The following is a 20,302-nucleotide window of genomic DNA, read 5'->3' as shown; positions in this document are numbered from 1 at the left end:
CAAGTTTGAAGCTAAAAAAGATGAATTAATGAATTATTCCAGAGGAAGAAACAGACTGAGGAAGTGTTTTAATTATCTGATATTAACACAGACTCAGATAAAGGTAACTAATGCTTCCCATCTGCCAAAGCTACAAAGCATTCCTTGACTAAATTTGCTTACCTACCCAAAATACCCATTTACCATACCTTGTATACGGAAGACATACATCTATTTGTCTCTAGATCCTTAACCCATTGTGGTGGTGTTAACCCATCAGTTCTTACTAGCTAAACAGAATGATAATGTGTCAACACCTACAGAGATGTTTTTAAAGACATCCCTGCCAAAAGCAGTGTTTGGGTCACCAGCTACTGAACTGCTAATGTTAAATCAGTATTTAATACGTGTTCCATACAGCAGTTCTAGCAGTACTGGAATTCTGATAGCAGCACATTTGATGCGTGCTATGAATGCACAGCAAGCCAAGCATGTTTGGGGCTGCCAGACATACAAAAAAAATCAATAGGCAACTGCCTAAAGCAGTAATCTACAACTGTAAGTGGCAGGGTTGGCTGGTGTCCTGGTGGGATTCATTTTGGATGAAACCTGAAATTAGCATCCTAGTTGTTTCTAGTCTTTAAAGTTCAAAAACACAGTTTACAAAAGTAGTATATTAACTACCTTATAAAGGCATCAATCCAAGTATTGTTAGTAGTAAAATGACCTAAACTGATAGTGTAGACTCCCTAATGTTTTCATGGTGATGAAATAATAAGACTATGTAATTTAAACTGATATGTATAACAGAAAAAAATCATATGTCCTAACCAAGAAAGCAGCTTTGAAATCTAGAACGTCCTTAGTTTGACTTCAGTTATAATGTGAATCTTGTGATCATATAAATCAGAATAAATATACCTATGACATCCGAGATGGTTTAAACATTTTAGAAAATTCTAGTGAGAAAGTATTCAGTAAATAGATTATGTGTTCATACATCTATTCAGAACTGCAGCTTTTTTTCTATAGTTATTTCCTGAACATACTTTAATTCTTATTCAGAGGCCGACACAGCCGTTTATAATTTCACAGGGTTCCAGCCACAATTCAGTACAAGAAAAATCCTAACTGCAAAGGGAGTTTACCAGTTCAAGGATTTTCACCTTACTAAGACTTCATTCCCTGCTTCAAATCTTCGCCTTTGGACACAGATCTACGGGAACTGCTAGATCTTTGAAATAGCCATGACATAATAGGATGCACCGGACAATAGGCTAAAAAATCTGTAACCATGAGCTGTATAGAACTTGCAATTAGCAGTACTTACCCTCTAATAACACAAAATAATGGATGAGTCAGGTAAAGAGATGAGATTTCATTTGGATTTTCAATATAATTATGCAATAATATACAATATTTGCCAAGTCAGCTATTTTTCTATGGTGACAGGCTATAATAGTGGATGGAACAAAGGACAAAGAGAGAGGGTTAAATCCAAGGCTATCTTAAGCAGCAAAGACCATACGATTTCAAAGAATCCCTGTAGAAAACTGAATTCCTTGTTATCTAGCAGATCATTTATCCTGCATTAAAGGCTTGCACAGAACAAAATATCTGCTAAATCCTTTGGTAATATGTTATGATGGTTACAGACACTCACTATTGAGAATGTGCACTGAATTGTCATAAAACACACATTAATGGATAGTAATGATTTCTGTTAAGACAGTCTAGTCTTACAAACTGGCTTTCAGAAATTTTCACAAGACAGACCGGAGAGATCTAGAGAGGCATATGAGGGAAGGAAGCCCATACAAGAATTATTTTTTAAAAAGCTGATTACCAGTAACTATACTAGCTATTTCATAATCAAATGCTAATATCTTTATTCTTTTATGCACAGACTGTTTAGTGAGGCTACATTCAATCCCTTCATATGAATATGTCCAGCTGCCTGGACATATTCCAAAACCAAAAAAAAGTCAATTTAAAACCAAAATAATGATATTAACTAGACAAGAGGTCCAGATTTAAATAACTTCCATTATTAAAAGAAGTTTACATTTGACTTCTTTTGAGATTAAAACTGCACACATCTTAGTCATTGCCAGTATGAAACCAAAACTCTTAGTGATCACATAAGCTACAAATATTTTCTCTGAGAAATTGTCACAGGACCAGAACTATGGAACCACAAGCGGCTCAGAAATCTTTTATCTATCTGAAGTGGTGCACAAGGTAGTGCTCCTGATAAATAATACACAGAGCATGACAAATCTTATTTTGCCTAATGAAAGAGACCGTAAACTTTTTCAAACACACACATTTTCAGGATGCCAATGCAAACAGGAGGTAAAAGCTGGAGAAAAGTGTTGCCCTTTACCAAAGGAAAAGTTTTCTTTCAGTAAAGCTCTTTTGGTGCAGTAAAGTTTCTTGCAGTAAAGTTCTATTAAATACAATCTCTCATTTAATATGCCAAGAAGAAAGGATTCCCTTATTCCTGTGCTGAAGCTGCAGCCAGAATTGTGCCTGTGGGCAGAGTGCTTATTGATCAGAATCAGTAAGAATAGAGGCAGCAGGAATGTGAAATTCCCCCATGTGAAATGCCTCAGAAGGGATTTTGGGGAAATAGATAATTTTATGGACAAACCATAGTAGTTTACCACTATCACCACAGCATTTTCACAGATTAGAGAGAAGGGATATTGCCACATCTTTTTCTTCTTCATACAAAATTTTCTCCAGCAAAATAATGGCTATCATCAAAATCTTCTCATCCTGGCTTTATGAATTTTTACCTATGGTTAGAGTAGAATACAGCAAGGCAGAGATGATCTCATCATATGTTGTACATCACATAGAATAATGGTACCCAAATTTGGTTAGTTTTTTTCATTCTGTATGAGTAACTGAATGACTAAAATGGGTGGTACCTGCTTCCAGTGTTTCTCTCGTGACATCAAATCTTCATGCCATTTTGAAAAGTATTTGATGAAGTTCAAATAAGTATGCTATGACTAGCTGGACACTGAGGGAGCTGAGGGAGCTTTGAGATATCTCATTAATTCTACTGGTCATTAGTGCATAGGACGATATATTTCCAACAGTTTGTGGTCTTCAAAGATTTTTTTTTTCCAGACAGAAGCAAAATGGATAATCAGGATACCATGGCTTACCTGCTCCCTTTGTCACTGAAACAAGCCTATACTGGCAGTTCAAAGCATGTCTGAATTTGCGTTTATCTTACTGAGAAACAGTCCGTCACCAGCAGCTAATGATCTTTTTTGCCCTAATGAATCTACCTTGAAAGTCAGGTCTGGGGATCCATGCTGTTCACAATTACTAAAACATGAAAGCCAGACTAACTCTGCTCAGGACATTGATGGCAACTCTGTCAGTTAAATGTCAGCTTCATGAACTAGGTATCAATTCAGACAATTCAACTCTATGTTTATATTAAAGATGATGCACGCAGAAGCTTTTTTCTGAATGAGTCTTGGATCTCTACTGGCATAGGGCACAATGGAGACCAGCAGCTACAAATGAGAGTTTTGAGTGTTTAAGGAAAGTGAAAAAAACACATAGCTGTTTCTGGTAGCATAGATATGTTTATGATAGCATAGGCATAAAGCTAGCTGCTGGAGTCCAAGTGAACCTCCTACGGGAAGTCATCACAATATGAAGCATCTTGTTATTCTTTCTGTTGTTAGTGCTTCTCATTACACATGTGAATGAACGGAAAAACAAACAGTATTCCTTTGTCGTTACATCTGTCCTGAAGCCAAAGTCTTGTTCCACTTGCAAAAGTCACATTCTTCTTTGAAATGTTGGAATATTACCTTTTTAATGAGGGCTAATCCACCTAATATTTACTGTATGGTAGAAACACTCACAGTTATCTCAGAATAGTAATTTCACACTTTTGTTTAACTAGAGCTTATTTGTCTTCCTGTTCCTTCAGTATCAAGCTGGAGCTCTGTTCAGTCGTGCCTGTCCTGTCCTAGCCTCAGGACCTGAGAGTTCCCACTCTCCCTGCCATAACAGTGTGAGTGGAGCAGCCTCCAACAGACCTGCACAGCTAGAGAGTTCCCCTGGATGGAAAGAGATTCTCCACCACAACGTCCAGGTGCTTTAATGCTTCCTCAGAGAGGAGGATCCACAGCTTATATTTGATGTTCTCTAAGAAAACAAAACTGCAGGCTCTCTCCCCTTTTCTTTCTCATTAACTAACATGAGAAAGGCAGCTATATTGCAGCCTTGTGGCAATATTCATTAGGCAGAGCAGAAGATATCCAAAAAACCAGCAGCTCCTTGACTCAGCACTCTGGGAGTGGGGGGGTGGGGGAGGTGGTTACCGAATAGCAATAATAAAAAATACCTCTGCATTGTCATGTGCAATATTGCTTACCTCCCTTTCTATATCTGAAGCACTTAATTTTAAGGATAGAATATTATCAACACTAACTGGTGTATATGAAACAAAGTGCAAATCTCTATAAATACATCTGTTTTATTGACTAGTGTCAATTAAGGTAAAAAAAATTAAAATCTCTACAAAAGTAAAATTATGTAAGCAGAAGAGCAGGTTTAAAAACAAAACACAGAGCTCAGGAAGGTATATTCACTTGTCAAAGCAAGTAAACTACCAGATGAAAGGGAGTCTAAGTCTGAATATAATTAAAGCCTTATTTTTTCCCCAAGAGCACAGACGTAGATTTGCTGAAGTCTGCATATTTAAATATACAATGATAAATATGAGCTATTGAGCCATCACCAATTATTTTAAAAGAGAAAACTGTTTATTTATAAAGACATTGTCACTTATAAAGAAACACAAGAAAGACTTAAAGATGAGGAAGGATAAGTCTTTGGGTTTTGCAGGTTTGGGGTTTTTTTATTTGGGGTGGAGGGTTGCTTAATTTGCTTTGTTTCACCTCCATTTCTGACTTTCTAAGTATTGCACGTTTCCAATGTTACCTTTTTGGCTTTTCCTGGAGGAAGGAACTATTGTGGCTTTTAGAGTTTGCTGCAACCTTTCACATATCTCAACAAGTTAGTGAACCTTTAATGCAATATTCCTGCCTGTTAAACAGGTCAAACCTAATAAGTGTTATAACACAAATCAAAACCAAAGGTTTAAATGGTCTCTTTTGCCTTGCAGCTGCTCAGCAGTTAAATGTCACAAATGTCCATTTCTTTAGCTCGTTGGATAAGGTAGGGCTCCAAACCATTGGACTAAACATGCCTAAAAAAAAATTAAGAGGAATGCTGTGTTCAGTTTTCATAAAGAAATGATAACACAGGACACCAGCCTGCACTGAGCTTTAGCACCTCAGCAATGGCAGCAGCTGAGGTGGATCAGGCTGGGGACAGTGGCTTTAGCCAGACTTCCAGCATCTCAGTTGTGAGTTACTATGCATGCAGGAGAAACAAATGCCTAACCTACAGGGCTTTCCCTGGGCTGCCCTGCAGGTAGTATGCATTACAGGCCTAGCTGCATTGCTTTATCCTTCTCTCCTAAATAATCTGAAAAGAATTCAGTGAATATTTTCCCCATAATTATGAGGACCAGGAAACAGAGCTAGAATTCCCATAGCTACCTAATGATATGAGATTTGCTATAAAAATTATACTGGTAGCAAAAATAAATTTTTGGCTGCTTAGAAGCTTGGAAACTGTTACAGAAATGGCAAATCAAAAATATTGGCCATAGGTAAACCAGTTTTCAGTATTCTTCTGACAATTACATTATCAGAGCTTAATGAAATCCAGCATATCAGATTAGCTTAACAGTCCCTACCTCTAACTTGTACTACCATGTTATCTTCCAACAAGTATGAAGCAAATGGATTAGACCTACAGACTAATTCTATAAATTTCCCTTCAGACTGATTTTCTTGTACTTTCTCGTAAAATTTAAGAAAATATTTTCCAATAAATTGAAAGTCATTTAGTTCTCTCACCAATTACTCCTCAATAAGTCTGGAGCAGATGCACTTTCTTTTTCTCAAGTGCCTTTAATTTCTTTTCTGCATGCACAGACATGCACTTAATTAAAACTTTCCATCAAAGTGGCATTAGCTAGATACACAAGGCATACCAAGTTGTCCTTAGACTCCCTGCCAGAAAGCTAGCAGTGCTGATGCTTTTCTTCATTTATTTTAGCGTTGCAAAATAGGTAATTTATAACCATATAAATACAGAGCCCACAACATACGACCACTCTCTGTGGCAGTGCAACACAGACTCAGCTGTTTAGCTGGTCCTGTTCCCTCTGACTGGTTCATGCTACCGAATGCAGGATCAGAACACGCTTTACTAAGTATCATCTGGAACGCCATAATAAAATCAATCACTAATATGAACATTTAAAAAGGTGCCAGGGAGCAGCACGAACAAATCCCATTAGCAGAAGACAGTATTTGTGCAGATAACTACTATTCACCGCTTTGAAAATTTAACCCTAGGGTTTTATACATACAGGCAGGAGGTAAACATCCCATTACAAAATGATTTTTTTTTTAAATCAGGATGTTGGGATTTTTGTTAGGAAACAAAAATACAGGGAGAGAAGCAAAACTCTCTGATATAGTATTATGATTGCAGTAAAGGATTAAAAAAGAAACGTCTGAAGCAGGGGAAACATCTAAGAAATCGTGCAATTGCCAGAAGCATTTGAAAAGTCTGCAGAACACCACAATTGCATTACATTGTACCAATTCTGCTTAGGAAGACTAATGGAAGGTTTCAGAGAGATATCTGGCAAGCATATAGCAACCCTCGAGAAAAAACATACTTTTGAAAACCAATGTAGCCATTTCTACATGTGAGAGATATAGCAGAGTCTATATAACGCCACTTACTCTGTCAGGAACTGATGTTTGTACATGTACATTTCACATTTAAATTGAAATTAAACTGGTGTTGTTTTAAATTCAAACTAGGTTTCAGGTGTGACAGCACTGATAATCTTTAATCTAATTTTATTTCTTGAAAATTAGAAAACTCTTACAAAGTTATTTTTACAGCTAGAATCCAACAGGAACAATTCTATTAGGACTGGAAACATATCAACAAGTGGAAATATCTACAGGGCACTGAGGTCCAAGTTCAGCACAAAATTTGAGCATGAGCAAAAGTTCATCCCTATTTGGGAAACATCTTCATGCTTTTCTATGCAAGAAGAAATGGCTGAAAGGCGGCATGAGTACCTTCACTTTCGACGGATTTTATCGCACCACAGGATAGGCCTTCGATATATGCCTTAGCATGTTTTTCATCAAATTGCATTTCTTGCAAGGAAAAAGCAAACAACTTTTTCCCCATCACACTTGGTAAAGGATATAGGCATGGTATTAAACAGTCTACAGGATATATATATGTATGCATCGATTGCAAAGGTAGTACATAATGGCAAAATCTTAGTCCTTATTAAGCATGTCACAAACAAGACCATGATTTAATCCTAAAATACCAATATGTCAGTTAAAAATACACATACAAGCAGAGAATCGTTTGCTACTGTTCATGTGCAAAATGACTCGTGTTTCTTTTAGAAAAATTCCATTAAAGCATCAAATAACCTTGAGATGACTCTGCATAATTGTTTCAGGAGGGCAAGGATGTCCACTTCTTCCAGCAGCATCAGAAACACAATCAAAAACCGCTGAATTGGCCAGGAAATTATTGTGACAAAGAAGGACTAGATAGAAAACGTTGTTTCTGATAACATGTCACTGAAGTTATGAAGCATTTGTTAGAAACTTAAGGTGAAATTCTGTCTCATAAAGAGAAGACAGACTTCCACTCACTTCAGAAATGCTCCAATTCAAAGAAAAACAAAAAGCAAAAAACTACTCAGTTACTGAGATGCCAGGTCCACTTTGTAATTTCAGGTGCTAGCCACTTTTGAAGCTGTAACTTATAGTATTAAAGTTTATAACTTAAGTGCAAGTGTAATCCTATAATCTGCAGGAAATAATCAGACCCTCTTACAGAAACTCCAAGATATAGCAAAGAAACACAATAGCAGAAGTAAATAATTCTGAATATTACAGCTACAGCATAAAGGTCATGTAGAAATGGAGGAAGTGACTTTCTCTGACAAAAAGATTTGAATATACATGCCAGTTAGGTCGTTTAACTCATGCAACTCATGCCTTTGAAAGGCTCCACACAAGGCAGGAGGAGCTTTACTGCAAAACAGCCCTCTTTAAAAAATAATTGAGAAAAAGTTGATCATTTCAGATTAATTCAAACACAAAAATTAAACTTTTTATATTTTTATTTGTATAAACATAGATTATATTTAAATATTCATACACATTAATGATGCAGTTGCTTAACAGAAATTTTAAAAAGCTGCTTGCTTTTTCTTTGATTTTATTTGTATGTATAGGAAGCAAAAGCTTTGCTTAGATGGATTGGTAAATTAAAAATAAACATTTCCTGCATTTTGTTGTATAATCATAATTTGCAACCAGCTTACTGGGGCTTAAGCCTTTGGGTTCGAAGTATGAACACTGACTGGGCTTTTTATAGTCATCTCCTGTAAGCTCTTCAGGACACTTTTTGTAGATCCATGGCAAATGAAATTGTTGACATCCTATTACTTCTTTAGTTTAACATTGCTGCTTTAGGTTTTAGTTTCATTATTATCAGACAGAGAAAGATCAAAACTCTCTGTAATCTCACCCTTCCCTCAAATAGGAGGTGTGATAAGGGAAGTGAGACTCAAGTAAGCTAACAGAGGATACGTTTTCAAGAAGTGCACGTTTAAGGTAGCTACTGTACTACAGAGGGTAAGTACAGAGTCCTGGACCAACTTAGCCACAAGGAGATCGGTAAGAATTTGGGTGAACTGAGTCCAAGCTGGTGGACTGAGTGTAAGAGGCAGAAGATGCACAGCAGGCGTGCAGACAAGGTATAGACAGAAAGCAGGAAACTGAGCAAGAAGAGATCAGAGAAAGTAGTGTGTAGCAAAGACCAAATCAAATGAAAAGATTCTTTTTATGAGAGGAAAATTAAGCAGATAAATGACCTGAGAAGGTCATTCCATCCACAGGAAAGTTCTGCTGTATGGATAAGATCTAAAGCTACCAACATACAATGCTGTCAAGAAATGCAGAGAATGTAGCCCCTTACATCCTGGATCAGTTGGCACTGGGACAGTGTGAACATTTAAGGCGAAGAAGAAAGATCTTCCCCTGTTGTTATTTGATGTCAGCAAGCAATCACTCATAATTGTGTCCACGCACTCCATTCCATCTCCTCTCTTTGCTTACCTACAGCTAGAACAAATACTGTTGGGAGAAGTGATGGGTTATCAAAAGACAGAGTCACAGTCTATGTCGGAAGGATGAACTCTGCAACAGAGAGACAGAGGATACACCAAAGGTTTGGGTTACCCCATGTTATGAGTTATGTGATCTATTATTACATCTGAGCTCTCATTAAGCATGACACAGGCTGGATAAGATGCTCATATGTGCAGAAGAGAAACAAACCTTGAAAACCAAGAGATAGTCAGCATAGGATGTCTCACATTCTATTGCCTTATATACTTCTGTATGCTATATTGCATCTATTCTGGTTAAATTAGAAAGCAAGTCCCACAGCTACCATATCATTTTGCATTATTCAGCCTGCAGGCCCAGAAGCAATAAAATATCACAAGACGTTTAAGGTTCATATTTGGGAAATGGTAGTAAACTTAAAAAAGTCCATGTCAATAGATACTATTTTGCACTTCACTACTGTAACAAAGTTCAGCAATAACAAAGTTAATTGCATAATAGAGCAGAAGACATAAAGCATGTTACAGCTTTATTCGAGTAGTGTCACTTTCTATTAAAAAGCAGAAGAAAGGGCAAAGTGAGCACCATGTGAATTTAGGCCAAACCAGATAATTCTGTTGGTAACTTGGAAAAAAAAAAAAAAAAAAAGAATTGTCTATGTCACCTGGTCTTAGTTTTCGATAACAGAACAGAGTTTACTGGCCATCTATTGGCCATGCTTTGGAACCTGGCAGGGGCATCAGAATAAACACAGGAATGGACCAGGTCTAATGCCAATAAAAATATGAATAGAAATTTAGAAACCATGTGCAACCATAACCTTTCTGCAGCTCATCTTTGGACAGGCCAGAATTATTAGCAGTACAGTCAAAGGGAAAGAAGCAACTAGGCTTATATTATCTTGAATACCCTATAAGAAGTCGATACTAGGAACTCATAAAGGAACACTATTTCCTTGACTTTCTAATAAGAAAACAGATATAAGAATAGGAAATCAGTGTTTGACAGTGACTAAAAAGATGATGTTTCTTTCCAAAGCTCTTCATCCTCCTTCTAACCAGTCACATTACTTGCCCAGTTCAGCTATCATCTGAAATCATAAACCTGACAATATAAGTAGACTCAGGAAAAAAGGTTTATTTTTCTACTTATCATAAGACTCAAATTGTTTCTGAAAGACCTAGTCTAAGAAAATTTATAATAACTTTCTTGAATGGCTGATCAGAATATGATTTGGAATGAAAAATATCTGCCTCCAGGAATGACTGTTATATTATGCAGCATTTGGACCATTCGCCAAGGGGCTCTCAGCACTGCAGTTCACACAAACTGGGCTGTCCATCATGAAGCACTAAACCATCAACACCTAGTGGAAGCTACCAGCAGCATAAACTGCCAGCCACCTCTGGGTAAAGTCATACCCCGTAAATAAAAAGCTTTTCACAAAGAAGACCTCAATAAAAATAAATCCTGACTTCACATCAGGGTGATCAGGGTGCCTGGAGATCAGCATCCTTTCCTCTTCTTGCTCACCTTGTTCTATCTTTCCTTTGGAAAGGAAATAAATAGCTTGAATTTCATCTAAGTGACACTAGCCCTCAACAGACCAACTACTGGCAACAGATCATGCAAGCTCTAACTCCTTCCTTAGCTCTATGGACTTCTTTGAGCTTCAGACCAATGGGGTTGGGGGGAAGGAAGAGGACGGAGAAGTCACACAGTCATGGCAAGACACAACTCAGCCAGAGTTCAGTATGCCAGCTAACTTCTAATTAGCTAGAAATATCAGTGGGAGTTTGGGTGCTTCACAGTACAAAGGTGGTATCCTCCATCACAAGCTCAAATCAAGCGCATGCCAACTCACAGACTTCTCAAAATGGGGGAAAATGGATGCAGCTCCAGAAATTGAGCCATACCACATATATGTTTGAGCAAAGGTACTCATAACTCTCACCTCCCACTTCTCACAATTTCTTCCTTCAGTCTGCTAAACTTATTTAGGGACAAAATAGTTGGGTGCTGTGGGTTAGATTTGACATGTAGGCCATCACTTGAAGTGCTTGATCTAGGCTAGGGAAGGAAAAGAGAACTGAGCGTGCCATCCAGGAGAAATACTCTCCAGTCAAGTGAAAATAATTTAATTGACCTATACAGTGTAAGGTTTCCAGTTTGAAGAAAGTATAGAACCACAGGGTAGAGTACCCCTGAACATTGTGATGCCAGTGTTAGATAAAGAGTCAGCCAGAGTCCTGGCAAATCCTGAGGAACTGCTAATTTGGGGCCTGACTTTATCTATTTGCAGAGCAAATTCCATTCTGTCCCACAAAAAGTAGGTTCCCACAAAGTAAAAATTCCTTCCTAGAGCCGCTTACTTAATTTTCCCTTCCACAAGAGAAGAATGCTATTGGCAATTGCTCTCACAAGACTGTAATGAGTACACAACATGAATAATACATCACATCAGAAACGCATTGATATACATATTGACCTCTGCTATTTCCATGCTGGTGTCTATTGTAGATTCAATTAACTGGAGAAAAATTAACGTAGTAGAGAAAAATATGAGAGCAGAATAAAAGACAACACAGGGAAAACACAACAGTTGAGCATTTAAAGCTGTGGGATCAGCTCTCAAATTAACTTGAAATAAAGAGAAATTCACCTCTTCATAAGCAATGTCAGTTCATGTTGACAATGCAGCTTCTTGTAAAGCAATTGAGAAATTATTTTCCACATTTACAGGCTAATTTTGTTATAATTGTTCTGATAGGACAGTTACTTTTATCAGCTTCATCATTCTATCAGTTCAACAGGGATTATCTGTTAAATATGAACTTTGCACGTAAAATTAAAAAAAAAGGTAAAAATTAAAAAAAAAAAAGGACCTGAGACACTATACACCTGGTAGCTCCTGACAATCTGGAGACAAGAGATAATTTAATCTTTAAGTTAGAATTTGTTAACTGTTATGTGGCTATTATAATTGGCAATGTATTATTAGAACCAATTCAAATTCATTTTAGAGGAAGATAAACCTTTATCATCTTTTCCTATAGAAAAATGATATTTTTCATGTAAATACAACACTTCTTTTTATGAAGAGAATTAACATTTCAAACCAAGATTTTCAAAGATTCTCACTGGTCTTGGACAATCTATTTGTAGGAAATTATAACCTTTAAAAATGATCAGTTTAAAACCCAAGATTTTGCTATTCACAATTAACAGTCATCTATGAAAATTAAATTCAAAATGCACTGCACTTGTGAGAATGGAATAACTAACAAGCAGTCAATCACTGCCTAATTAAAATATGGTAGCAATCTCAAGATTATGTGATATATTTTCTCAGTTTACATATAGGAGACTATTGTATGGAAGTGCACTCCATAGAAGTGGACTTTCTTTCCCTCCTACAAGCAGGAAACCCTTTATTTATCATAAGTTGTTCACAACAGTATGAATAAAGTGAGGAATAGCAAAACACAACAATTAAAAGTTGAATATGGTTATATTTTCTCTTTCCAATATAGAGGAGTGGCAGAGAACTTCTCTTGCCCAGATATACATTTTCTCATAAAAACTCTTGTTTGCAGACATGGAAGAGAATTTTGCATTTTCCGTAAAATTCCATATGAGGAATTGCCATCTGCATAGTAATCAAAATTCAGTCTGGGAGAAAAGGGATTTACAGAACCAATTTCCAAGGCTACTCAAAGAAAGCTATCAGACACAACTCTTCTTTTTGTCATTGCTTTAAAATGCTGAGAAAAGACAAACAGACCATCCAGAGAAGAAAAAATACTTAAATCAGCCTAGATGGAGTTCTTATGGGTTAATATTAAATGGTAGCAAAAATAGTTAACCCAGCTCAACTATAATACAATTTACTACATTTAGCAAAATGCCTTTGGTTAACTTGAATGATAATATTCTGCAGAGACAATCAGTTAAAAGGACAAATCCTCAAATACGAAGTTTGCAATTCCCTTACTATACCTTCAGCAACAGTAATCTTAAATTTGTACATATTGCCAAAATAACATTTTCTGTATTTATCCAAAGATAAGACCAAAGTTTCCTTTCTGTGGAAAAATTACTCAAAAAATGTACTTCATTTGAGCATTGTATTTGAATATGATGGTAGTCAAGGTAACAGATTCTAGAATCAGAAGTCAATACACCTCAGACAGACACAAAATACCACACTGAATTTGTCCTAGCGTGAGGCAGCAGTTTCCACACTTGCAGGCACTCAAGGGAAGCAGACGTCTCAGTCAGCCCATGGGTTGTACCCTGAGTTGAGAAGGGGCTACGGCTCACACTGAAGCCTTGTGGAACTCGTGTGGGAGCTGATGCCTCAGAAAACCGAGTTGCTTCTAGTTATTAATTCTATTAGCCACCCCTGCTTCCTGCAGGCATGCAAGATACTGCTTCATAGAGGGGCAAGCTAGCCTCCCCTCTTCCCAAGAATTCAAAAAAGGTGAGCTATTGCTACAGGTGCAACATTATAGGTTGCCTCTGCACAGGCCAGAAGTTTTGTAAGCTCCCATGCTACTGCGACATATGTGTTGAAGTCTTTGACTAGTGGGGAAGGGAATAAGCTTATACTAAAAAACTAAATGCCTGCCAACAAGCATAAAAATCAGGGACTTAACAAAGAGGAAGAATGGTCTATAGTATCTTCATTCTGTGGAGAAAATCAGAATCTCCTGTTGAAGTCCCATAAGTACAGAAGCATGCGACTGTTTATCACCTGGTAACTGGTAAGCTGCTTCAGTGTGATGCAATGGCTTGTGCAATATATCCAGTGCATGTATTTTGTATAACAATACATTTAGAACAAATAAAGTTTTCAGATTAGACTCACATCAGCTATACTATTTTTGGAGATGAAAAGCGTGACAAAAAAGATGAAAACTGACCTCTTAGTGCCAAACATGATGGTCGGGTGGTTTGCTTCACATTTATGAATGTACTGATCTGCACAGGCTGTTTTTGTTGACCTGGATGAGAATAAAGGGAGAGATTTTTAGACTAAGTAACTCAGGACCTGGATGTTAATATCCCAAACAATAAGTATATTAGTAAACATCTTCCAATGCAACTTCAGAAAAAAACTAACAATTTTAGAGAAATATAAAGATACATAGGGTTAACAAATCTAAGACCAACTCCTACTGGTAGAGGTTAGACCTGAAACTGTTAGGCAGATATTCAACAAAAGATGTAAGTATAGTGCTATCTGGTAGAGCAACATCTAAAAGCCCCTGTCTCTGAAAGGGAAATTTATGTGCCTGTGTGAAGTATTCACAGCACCTAAGCAGGATCTTCTTGAATTGCCCTTCTGAACATAGCTACATAAATTTAAACCTAAATTACATTTTGGTGCTCAGTATTAACTAAAGTAGTCATTCAACAAAATCATTATTAACATCAATGAGAAAATTCCTGGATTGGGCCTACTGAGTACAGACCTCAAGAAATATTAATATTTGAACAAAAAGTAATTCCAACCTTTTTATAAAAAATAAAAATATGAAAATATTATAGAATAATATAATAATTTAAATTGGAAGGAACTGCCTAGTCCAACCCCCAAACTCAAGGCAGGTCTAATTAGATCAGGTTGCTCAGGGACATGTCCAGTGGAGTCTTGAATACCTCCAAGAATGGAGATTCCACATCTTTGGAAGCCAGTTCCAGTATTTGACCAATGTCATGGTGAAAACATTTTTTCCCAACATCTAATCAGATTTTCCCACGTTACAACTTGCATCCATTGACTTTTATCCTACTGAGAGCAGCCTCGCAATGGCTTCTTCAGCACCCTTGAATGCATCCCATCTGGTCCCATGTACTTCCATGTGGGTTAAGTGATTCCTAACTCTAACTTCCCCTACTGTGGGTACTGCTTTACGTCCACAGACTCTGCTAGGAGGCCTAGGGACCCGGCAGGCCTGAGGGCAAGCCTTTCCAGTGAAAACAGACAAAAAAGGCATTGAGCAGCTCAACCTTTTTTCTCTGTTGCTTGCCTGCCACACTGAGCAATGAGCCCACACTGTCCTTAACCTTCCTTTTTGCTGCTGATGTACTTGCAAAAACCTTTCTTGTTTTCTTTCACCTCCCCACTAGTTTCAACTCCAGCTGAGCTTTGGCTTTCCTGACTCTATTCCTACATGTTTCTACATGTCTCTGTATTCCTCCCAAGCAGCCTGCCGCTGCTTTCACCCTCTGTGTACTTCCTTCTTGTGTTTGGGCTCAGTCAGCATTTGAGCCATTCCTTTACATAGAGTAAAACCCCTTCTCCCGGCCTGCCCACCTCATCTCTCCTGAAGAGCCTGTATCCATCCTTGGCAGCGTCGCAATCAAGAACTACCCCACATGTATCCATAATCCCAATACAGTCGCAGCTCTGCAGCTGTGCACAGACTTCTAATTCCTCCTGCTTATTCCCCATGCTTTGCGTACTGGTGGAGCAGGAACCCTTCTTCTGCTTCCAGAAGTCACAAGCTTCCCGCCTCTTCCGTCTTGGCAGCCACCCTCCGCTACCTGTTTAATCACGGTCTGCAGCTGTCCCTCTTTCCTGACTTTGTGTGTCTCAGGCTCTTGTCTTTGCAGATTTTCTGCAAGGACCCTGTCAATCTCCTCCTCACTTTCCCTGATGGTGCGCAGCCTGTCCACCTCTTTTGCAGCTCCTTCACCCAGCATTGCAGCATGTCCATCAGTGCACATTTCACGCAGGAGAGGCCCCCACTGCCCCAGCAGCAGGGGAGGTCCCAGGCGCTCTGCAGCCCCCCACCAAGACAGTGGCATCTTTCCCTGGAATGCCATCGGGACCAAGGCCTCCAACGTGCCACAGGCATTAGCACCAGTTGGTGCCAGAACGTGCCCTGCGATGTGATGAGATCATCATTGCACAATCTTCAAGAAGCCCATGGCAATCCTGGGCAGAGATGCTGGGCCCCTCCATGCCCCCACCATGCCAGCTGCTGCTGCAGGCCATAGCTGCAGCTACAGTTCTCTGCTGCTGTCTGTGAGCTCGACCTTCCCAAAGCAGGAGTCACCCTTCCCAGCAGGAGCCCAGATCCAAAGATGTCAGAAGCAGCTCCCAGCAGAGCTGGAAGCAGAGACTGGAACTGCTGCACAAACTGAGAAGAGCAACCATGAGGAGCAGCCCCAGCAGTGCTCTGGGCACTCGGCATGCGCCCTGCCCTGCTAACTGCCCCGCAAACCGCTGAGTCCCTTTTGCAGCCGCTGTTCACAGTGCTCCGGTCGCTGCTCTCCCTAAGAGCACCTGAACAGCAACTGAGAGCACACAGGCACCAGCTGCTCCAGGTCAAGGCCCCCCCACCATGGTGCCACCAGGTCCCTTCCCACGAGACTATGAGCCTGCCAGAATGCCTCGCAACTGCGGTTCACTTAGCTTGTGAACACTATTGCACACTCCCACGGCCCTTACAACACGTAATTTTGATGCTGCTAAAACCTTTTTGCCCTACTCCCAAAAGTTCAATTCAAAGCAAAAAGATGTGGCTTACAAAATAAATAATTCTAACCTAGTTTAGTTGATTTTTTTAGGTAAATGTGCAATCTAAATATAAATGTTTTGTTCATCAGAAAGAAGCTGTGATTACATGATTTGACTGACAGAAGGATTTTTGGCTACAAGCTCCATCCTAAATTTGTAAGATGCTCAAGGGAACTTCACGTCTCCATGTCATGCCAGGTAAAATGTCTTGTTATCTCCAGCCATGAAATTGGTATTTTCAAAGCACCATATTTCATTGTGGATGGGGCAGTGACATTTTTGTCTCAATTTATCAGTTGCTCTTAAAGCATTTCCTTTTTTTTTTAATCAGTGTGGCTCCTTCACTTGTACAGCTACAAGGAAGAGATGAAGGGAATCTCCCTCTTCCTTTCCATGCTCTCTCATTCCAGGCTCAGAGCCCTGCAGCTGGGCACGCAGCACAAATATCATCAGCCTACAGTATATTTCTCTTTCTATGCAATAATTCTCCCTGCCGCTCACTAACATCAGTCACTTTATACTGAGAGCATAACAAACGCATGTTTCAAGTTAGCTATCTTGACTGGGAATTTCAAAAGCCTCCAGATAAGCTAAGTGACCAGCTCTTGTTGAAGATCAATGGATTTGGGGCATATACATTCCTCACATGTCTCGGGAAATCATATTCCAGTTCCCTATTTAGGCTGCTAGTTAGCCTGACAATCATGAGCTATGCCTATACTGTGAGATATATAGCTCAGAAATTGAGTATGCACACTCAGCATGGATGAGATTTAGGATTGCAACTCAACCCTACCTTACATATACACACATAATTATCTCAAGTCATTTAGACAGTTCATTATAGAATGTGGAACTTAAATTTGTAAATGCACTATAAAGATAGTCAGAGTGTCCTTTTCTCTTAGAAGTAGCAAGGTTCAGGTTCCTTGATTTAAGTTTTTGAAAGTATTTAGGTTGTGACCTAGAAGTCCAGGACACACATCTGTAAATAACACAGTCCTTGATCCCAGGAACATCAGTGGAATTTTGCCACATTTAACAATTTCATTCCAGTTTATTCAGTCATCATCTTCAATGATGATTCAATCATGATCTCCAATCATTATCAATGAACATCTCTATTCCCACAAAAGAGCACAATTCACAAGCATTTTTTTATATTTTAAGCATCTTATGTTAGGAAGTAGGACTGCCTTTATGTTCATACAGCACTTCAACTGAAGGGCTCTGATGCTTCCTGGCTCTGTGGATATAAATAATAATGATGTTAGTGATGATATAAGGTATTGTGATTTCTCAGAAAGCAGGACAAGCTATCTGAGGAAAACAACAGATATAAAATTGATGAGTAGCTGAAGCATCCTCCCCTGAAGGTGACTGGTGCAAAAGTCAGGAGCGGGGTGCTGGATATGTTGGCACCTAAGAAAGCCGAATCTTTGCTGGCAGCATCACCTTCCTTTTCCTTGAGGCACAGCTCTCTCTTTTTTTTGAAAACAGGACTAATCCAGTCAGTATCAAGCATATCAACAGATGTGCTAAACAGAACGTTAGTACAGACTTTGGACATTTTTTCCCTTGCATAACGTTTCCCACAGCATTCCACCAACTTACCAAAGGTAACTGCATGACAGCTAGCACCTTTGAGCTGAATGTTACCCCTTTCTGCTAGAGATGACTGCCCCCAAAGGAAAGAGGCAGAACAGCCTGTGAGAACTGTCCTCGCAGTCTTCAAAACAGTCAGTTGAAATTAAACTGCTAAGAAAGGCTGTTTAAAGTAAGGAGACTCACTTTGCAACAGATGAGAAATACCATTTATCTGCTAGGAGTTACTTTGTGAAGACTATGACTTCCAAAATAAGAAGTTTCTTAATAGCCATGTGACTTCTAAAATGATACATCTTAAAGATGCCATTTTACACAGTAACACTGGCACAAAAACCTTAGTAAAACTTTTAATTTACACCAGATATATTTAAGGATAATTTAATGAGATTTGCACTGATTATTCAAACCCATGCAAATCTAAGTACAGAGTATCAGAGTAAAAACCTTTTCTGTTAAGAAAGGGTTGTATGACAGCAAGAAATATGGCATACAAATGTTTGTACAGAAATACAAGAGAAGTTCTTTATCAGTGATCTGGAGGAAGTGATGGACTGCACTGTCATCAAGTGTGCAGATGACACCAAATTATGGAGGACCAGCTGAGAGGCTCAAGGGCAGGGCTGCCATCCAGAGACCTAGGCTGGAGGAGCGGTCTGACAGGAACCTTACAAAATTCAGCAAGGGTAAAAGCAAAGTCCTGTAGCTGGAAAGGAAGAACCCCCAGCAGTGGGACAGGCTGGGAAGGCCTTTGGGCCCTGGTGGGCAGCAAGCTGGCCATGAGCCAGCAGTGTGCCCTGGCAGCAAGGTGGCCAACCTTGGGCTCTATTAACAACAGCACAGCCAGCAGATTGAGCGAAGGGATTACCCCTTTTATTCAACACTTATTAAACCATTTCTGGAATCCTGCATCCAGTTCTGCCCCCCAGTACAAGAGAGACATTGATACACTGGAGCGAATTCAGCAGAGGGCCCCCAAGATGGTCGGGGCTGGAGCTCTGTGAGGAGAGGCTGAGGGACCTGGCCTTGGTCAGCCTGGAGACGGGGTGGCTGTGGGGGCCTAACAGCACCTTGCAGTACCTACGAGGAGGTTATCGAGGAGAAGGAGCCAGGCTCTTCACAGTTATACATGGTGGGAGGATGGGAGAGAACAGGCATAAACTGAAACAAGAAAGGCTCCAACTGGATATAAGGAGACATTTTTTAGGACTCCTTTTTAAGGAGACACATATAAGGACTGCTTTGAGCAGGTTCGACTAGAGACCTCCTGAGGTTCCCTCCAACTTAAACCTATGATCCTATCCTGTGAATCTATGATTCTGTGTATAAAGAAGGAAAAAAATTAAAAGGGCATGTAAAATGACAGCTGAAGTCATTGGGATAATTAAAATACAATGTGGGTACATGTGTGATGATAGGATAACTACTGACACTTTTTTATTTTTTTAGGAAATGGCCTTAAGAGAATGCTTAACAATTACAGTTCTGAAAGATTAGAAGAACAAATTATATTAATTTTTTCTCAGAAGAGACCAGATCCAGTATACTTATCTACAGGACTAAAAGCAACAAGCAGGGACAAAATATATCAAAATACAAACATGACTTAGGGCAGTTGAAGGATATTGAAATCTAGGAGGAGGTAATAAGTTTATCAGGCAAGACCAGTGGAAATGAAGGCTAGTATGCACAGTAAATTTTGAAAAGTAAGAACAGGACAAACTGTTTTCCATAGAAAGAGGGAAATCTGCATCACAAAACAGGAACTGAATCCAAATCCTGAGAATTGTTATACCTTTGTAATAAAAGAACTGTACATCAATGGAAAAGATCTTGTAGCTACATAGAATTTTAGCAGTTCAAAAGAAATAACCTAAAAGATGGAAAG

The 20,302-nt window shown here is 38.9% G+C and overlaps 1 protein-coding gene across 6 annotated transcripts in view; it reads right to left on the bottom strand.

The window, feature by feature from the left end:
• Positions 1-20,302, bottom strand: part of OXR1 (oxidation resistance 1) — a 279,502-nt gene that overhangs the window by 224,662 nt on the left and 34,538 nt on the right. For all 6 annotated transcript variants that reach the window (XM_067290410.1, XM_013954678.2, XM_067290409.1 and 3 more), the window contains exon 2: positions 14,204-14,284. In XM_067290410.1, the coding sequence (XP_067146511.1) occupies positions 14,204-14,220 (17 nt within the window). In that variant the 5' untranslated portion in view covers positions 14,221-14,284. The remainder of the gene's footprint in view (positions 1-14,203; positions 14,285-20,302) is intronic.

Source organism: Apteryx mantelli, chromosome 2 (genome assembly GCF_036417845.1).
Source record: "Apteryx mantelli isolate bAptMan1 chromosome 2, bAptMan1.hap1, whole genome shotgun sequence".
NCBI lineage: Eukaryota > Metazoa > Chordata > Aves > Apterygiformes > Apterygidae > Apteryx > Apteryx mantelli.
The sequence above is the reverse complement of the archived record's forward strand: the minus strand, read 5'-3'. Positions and strand labels throughout refer to the sequence as shown.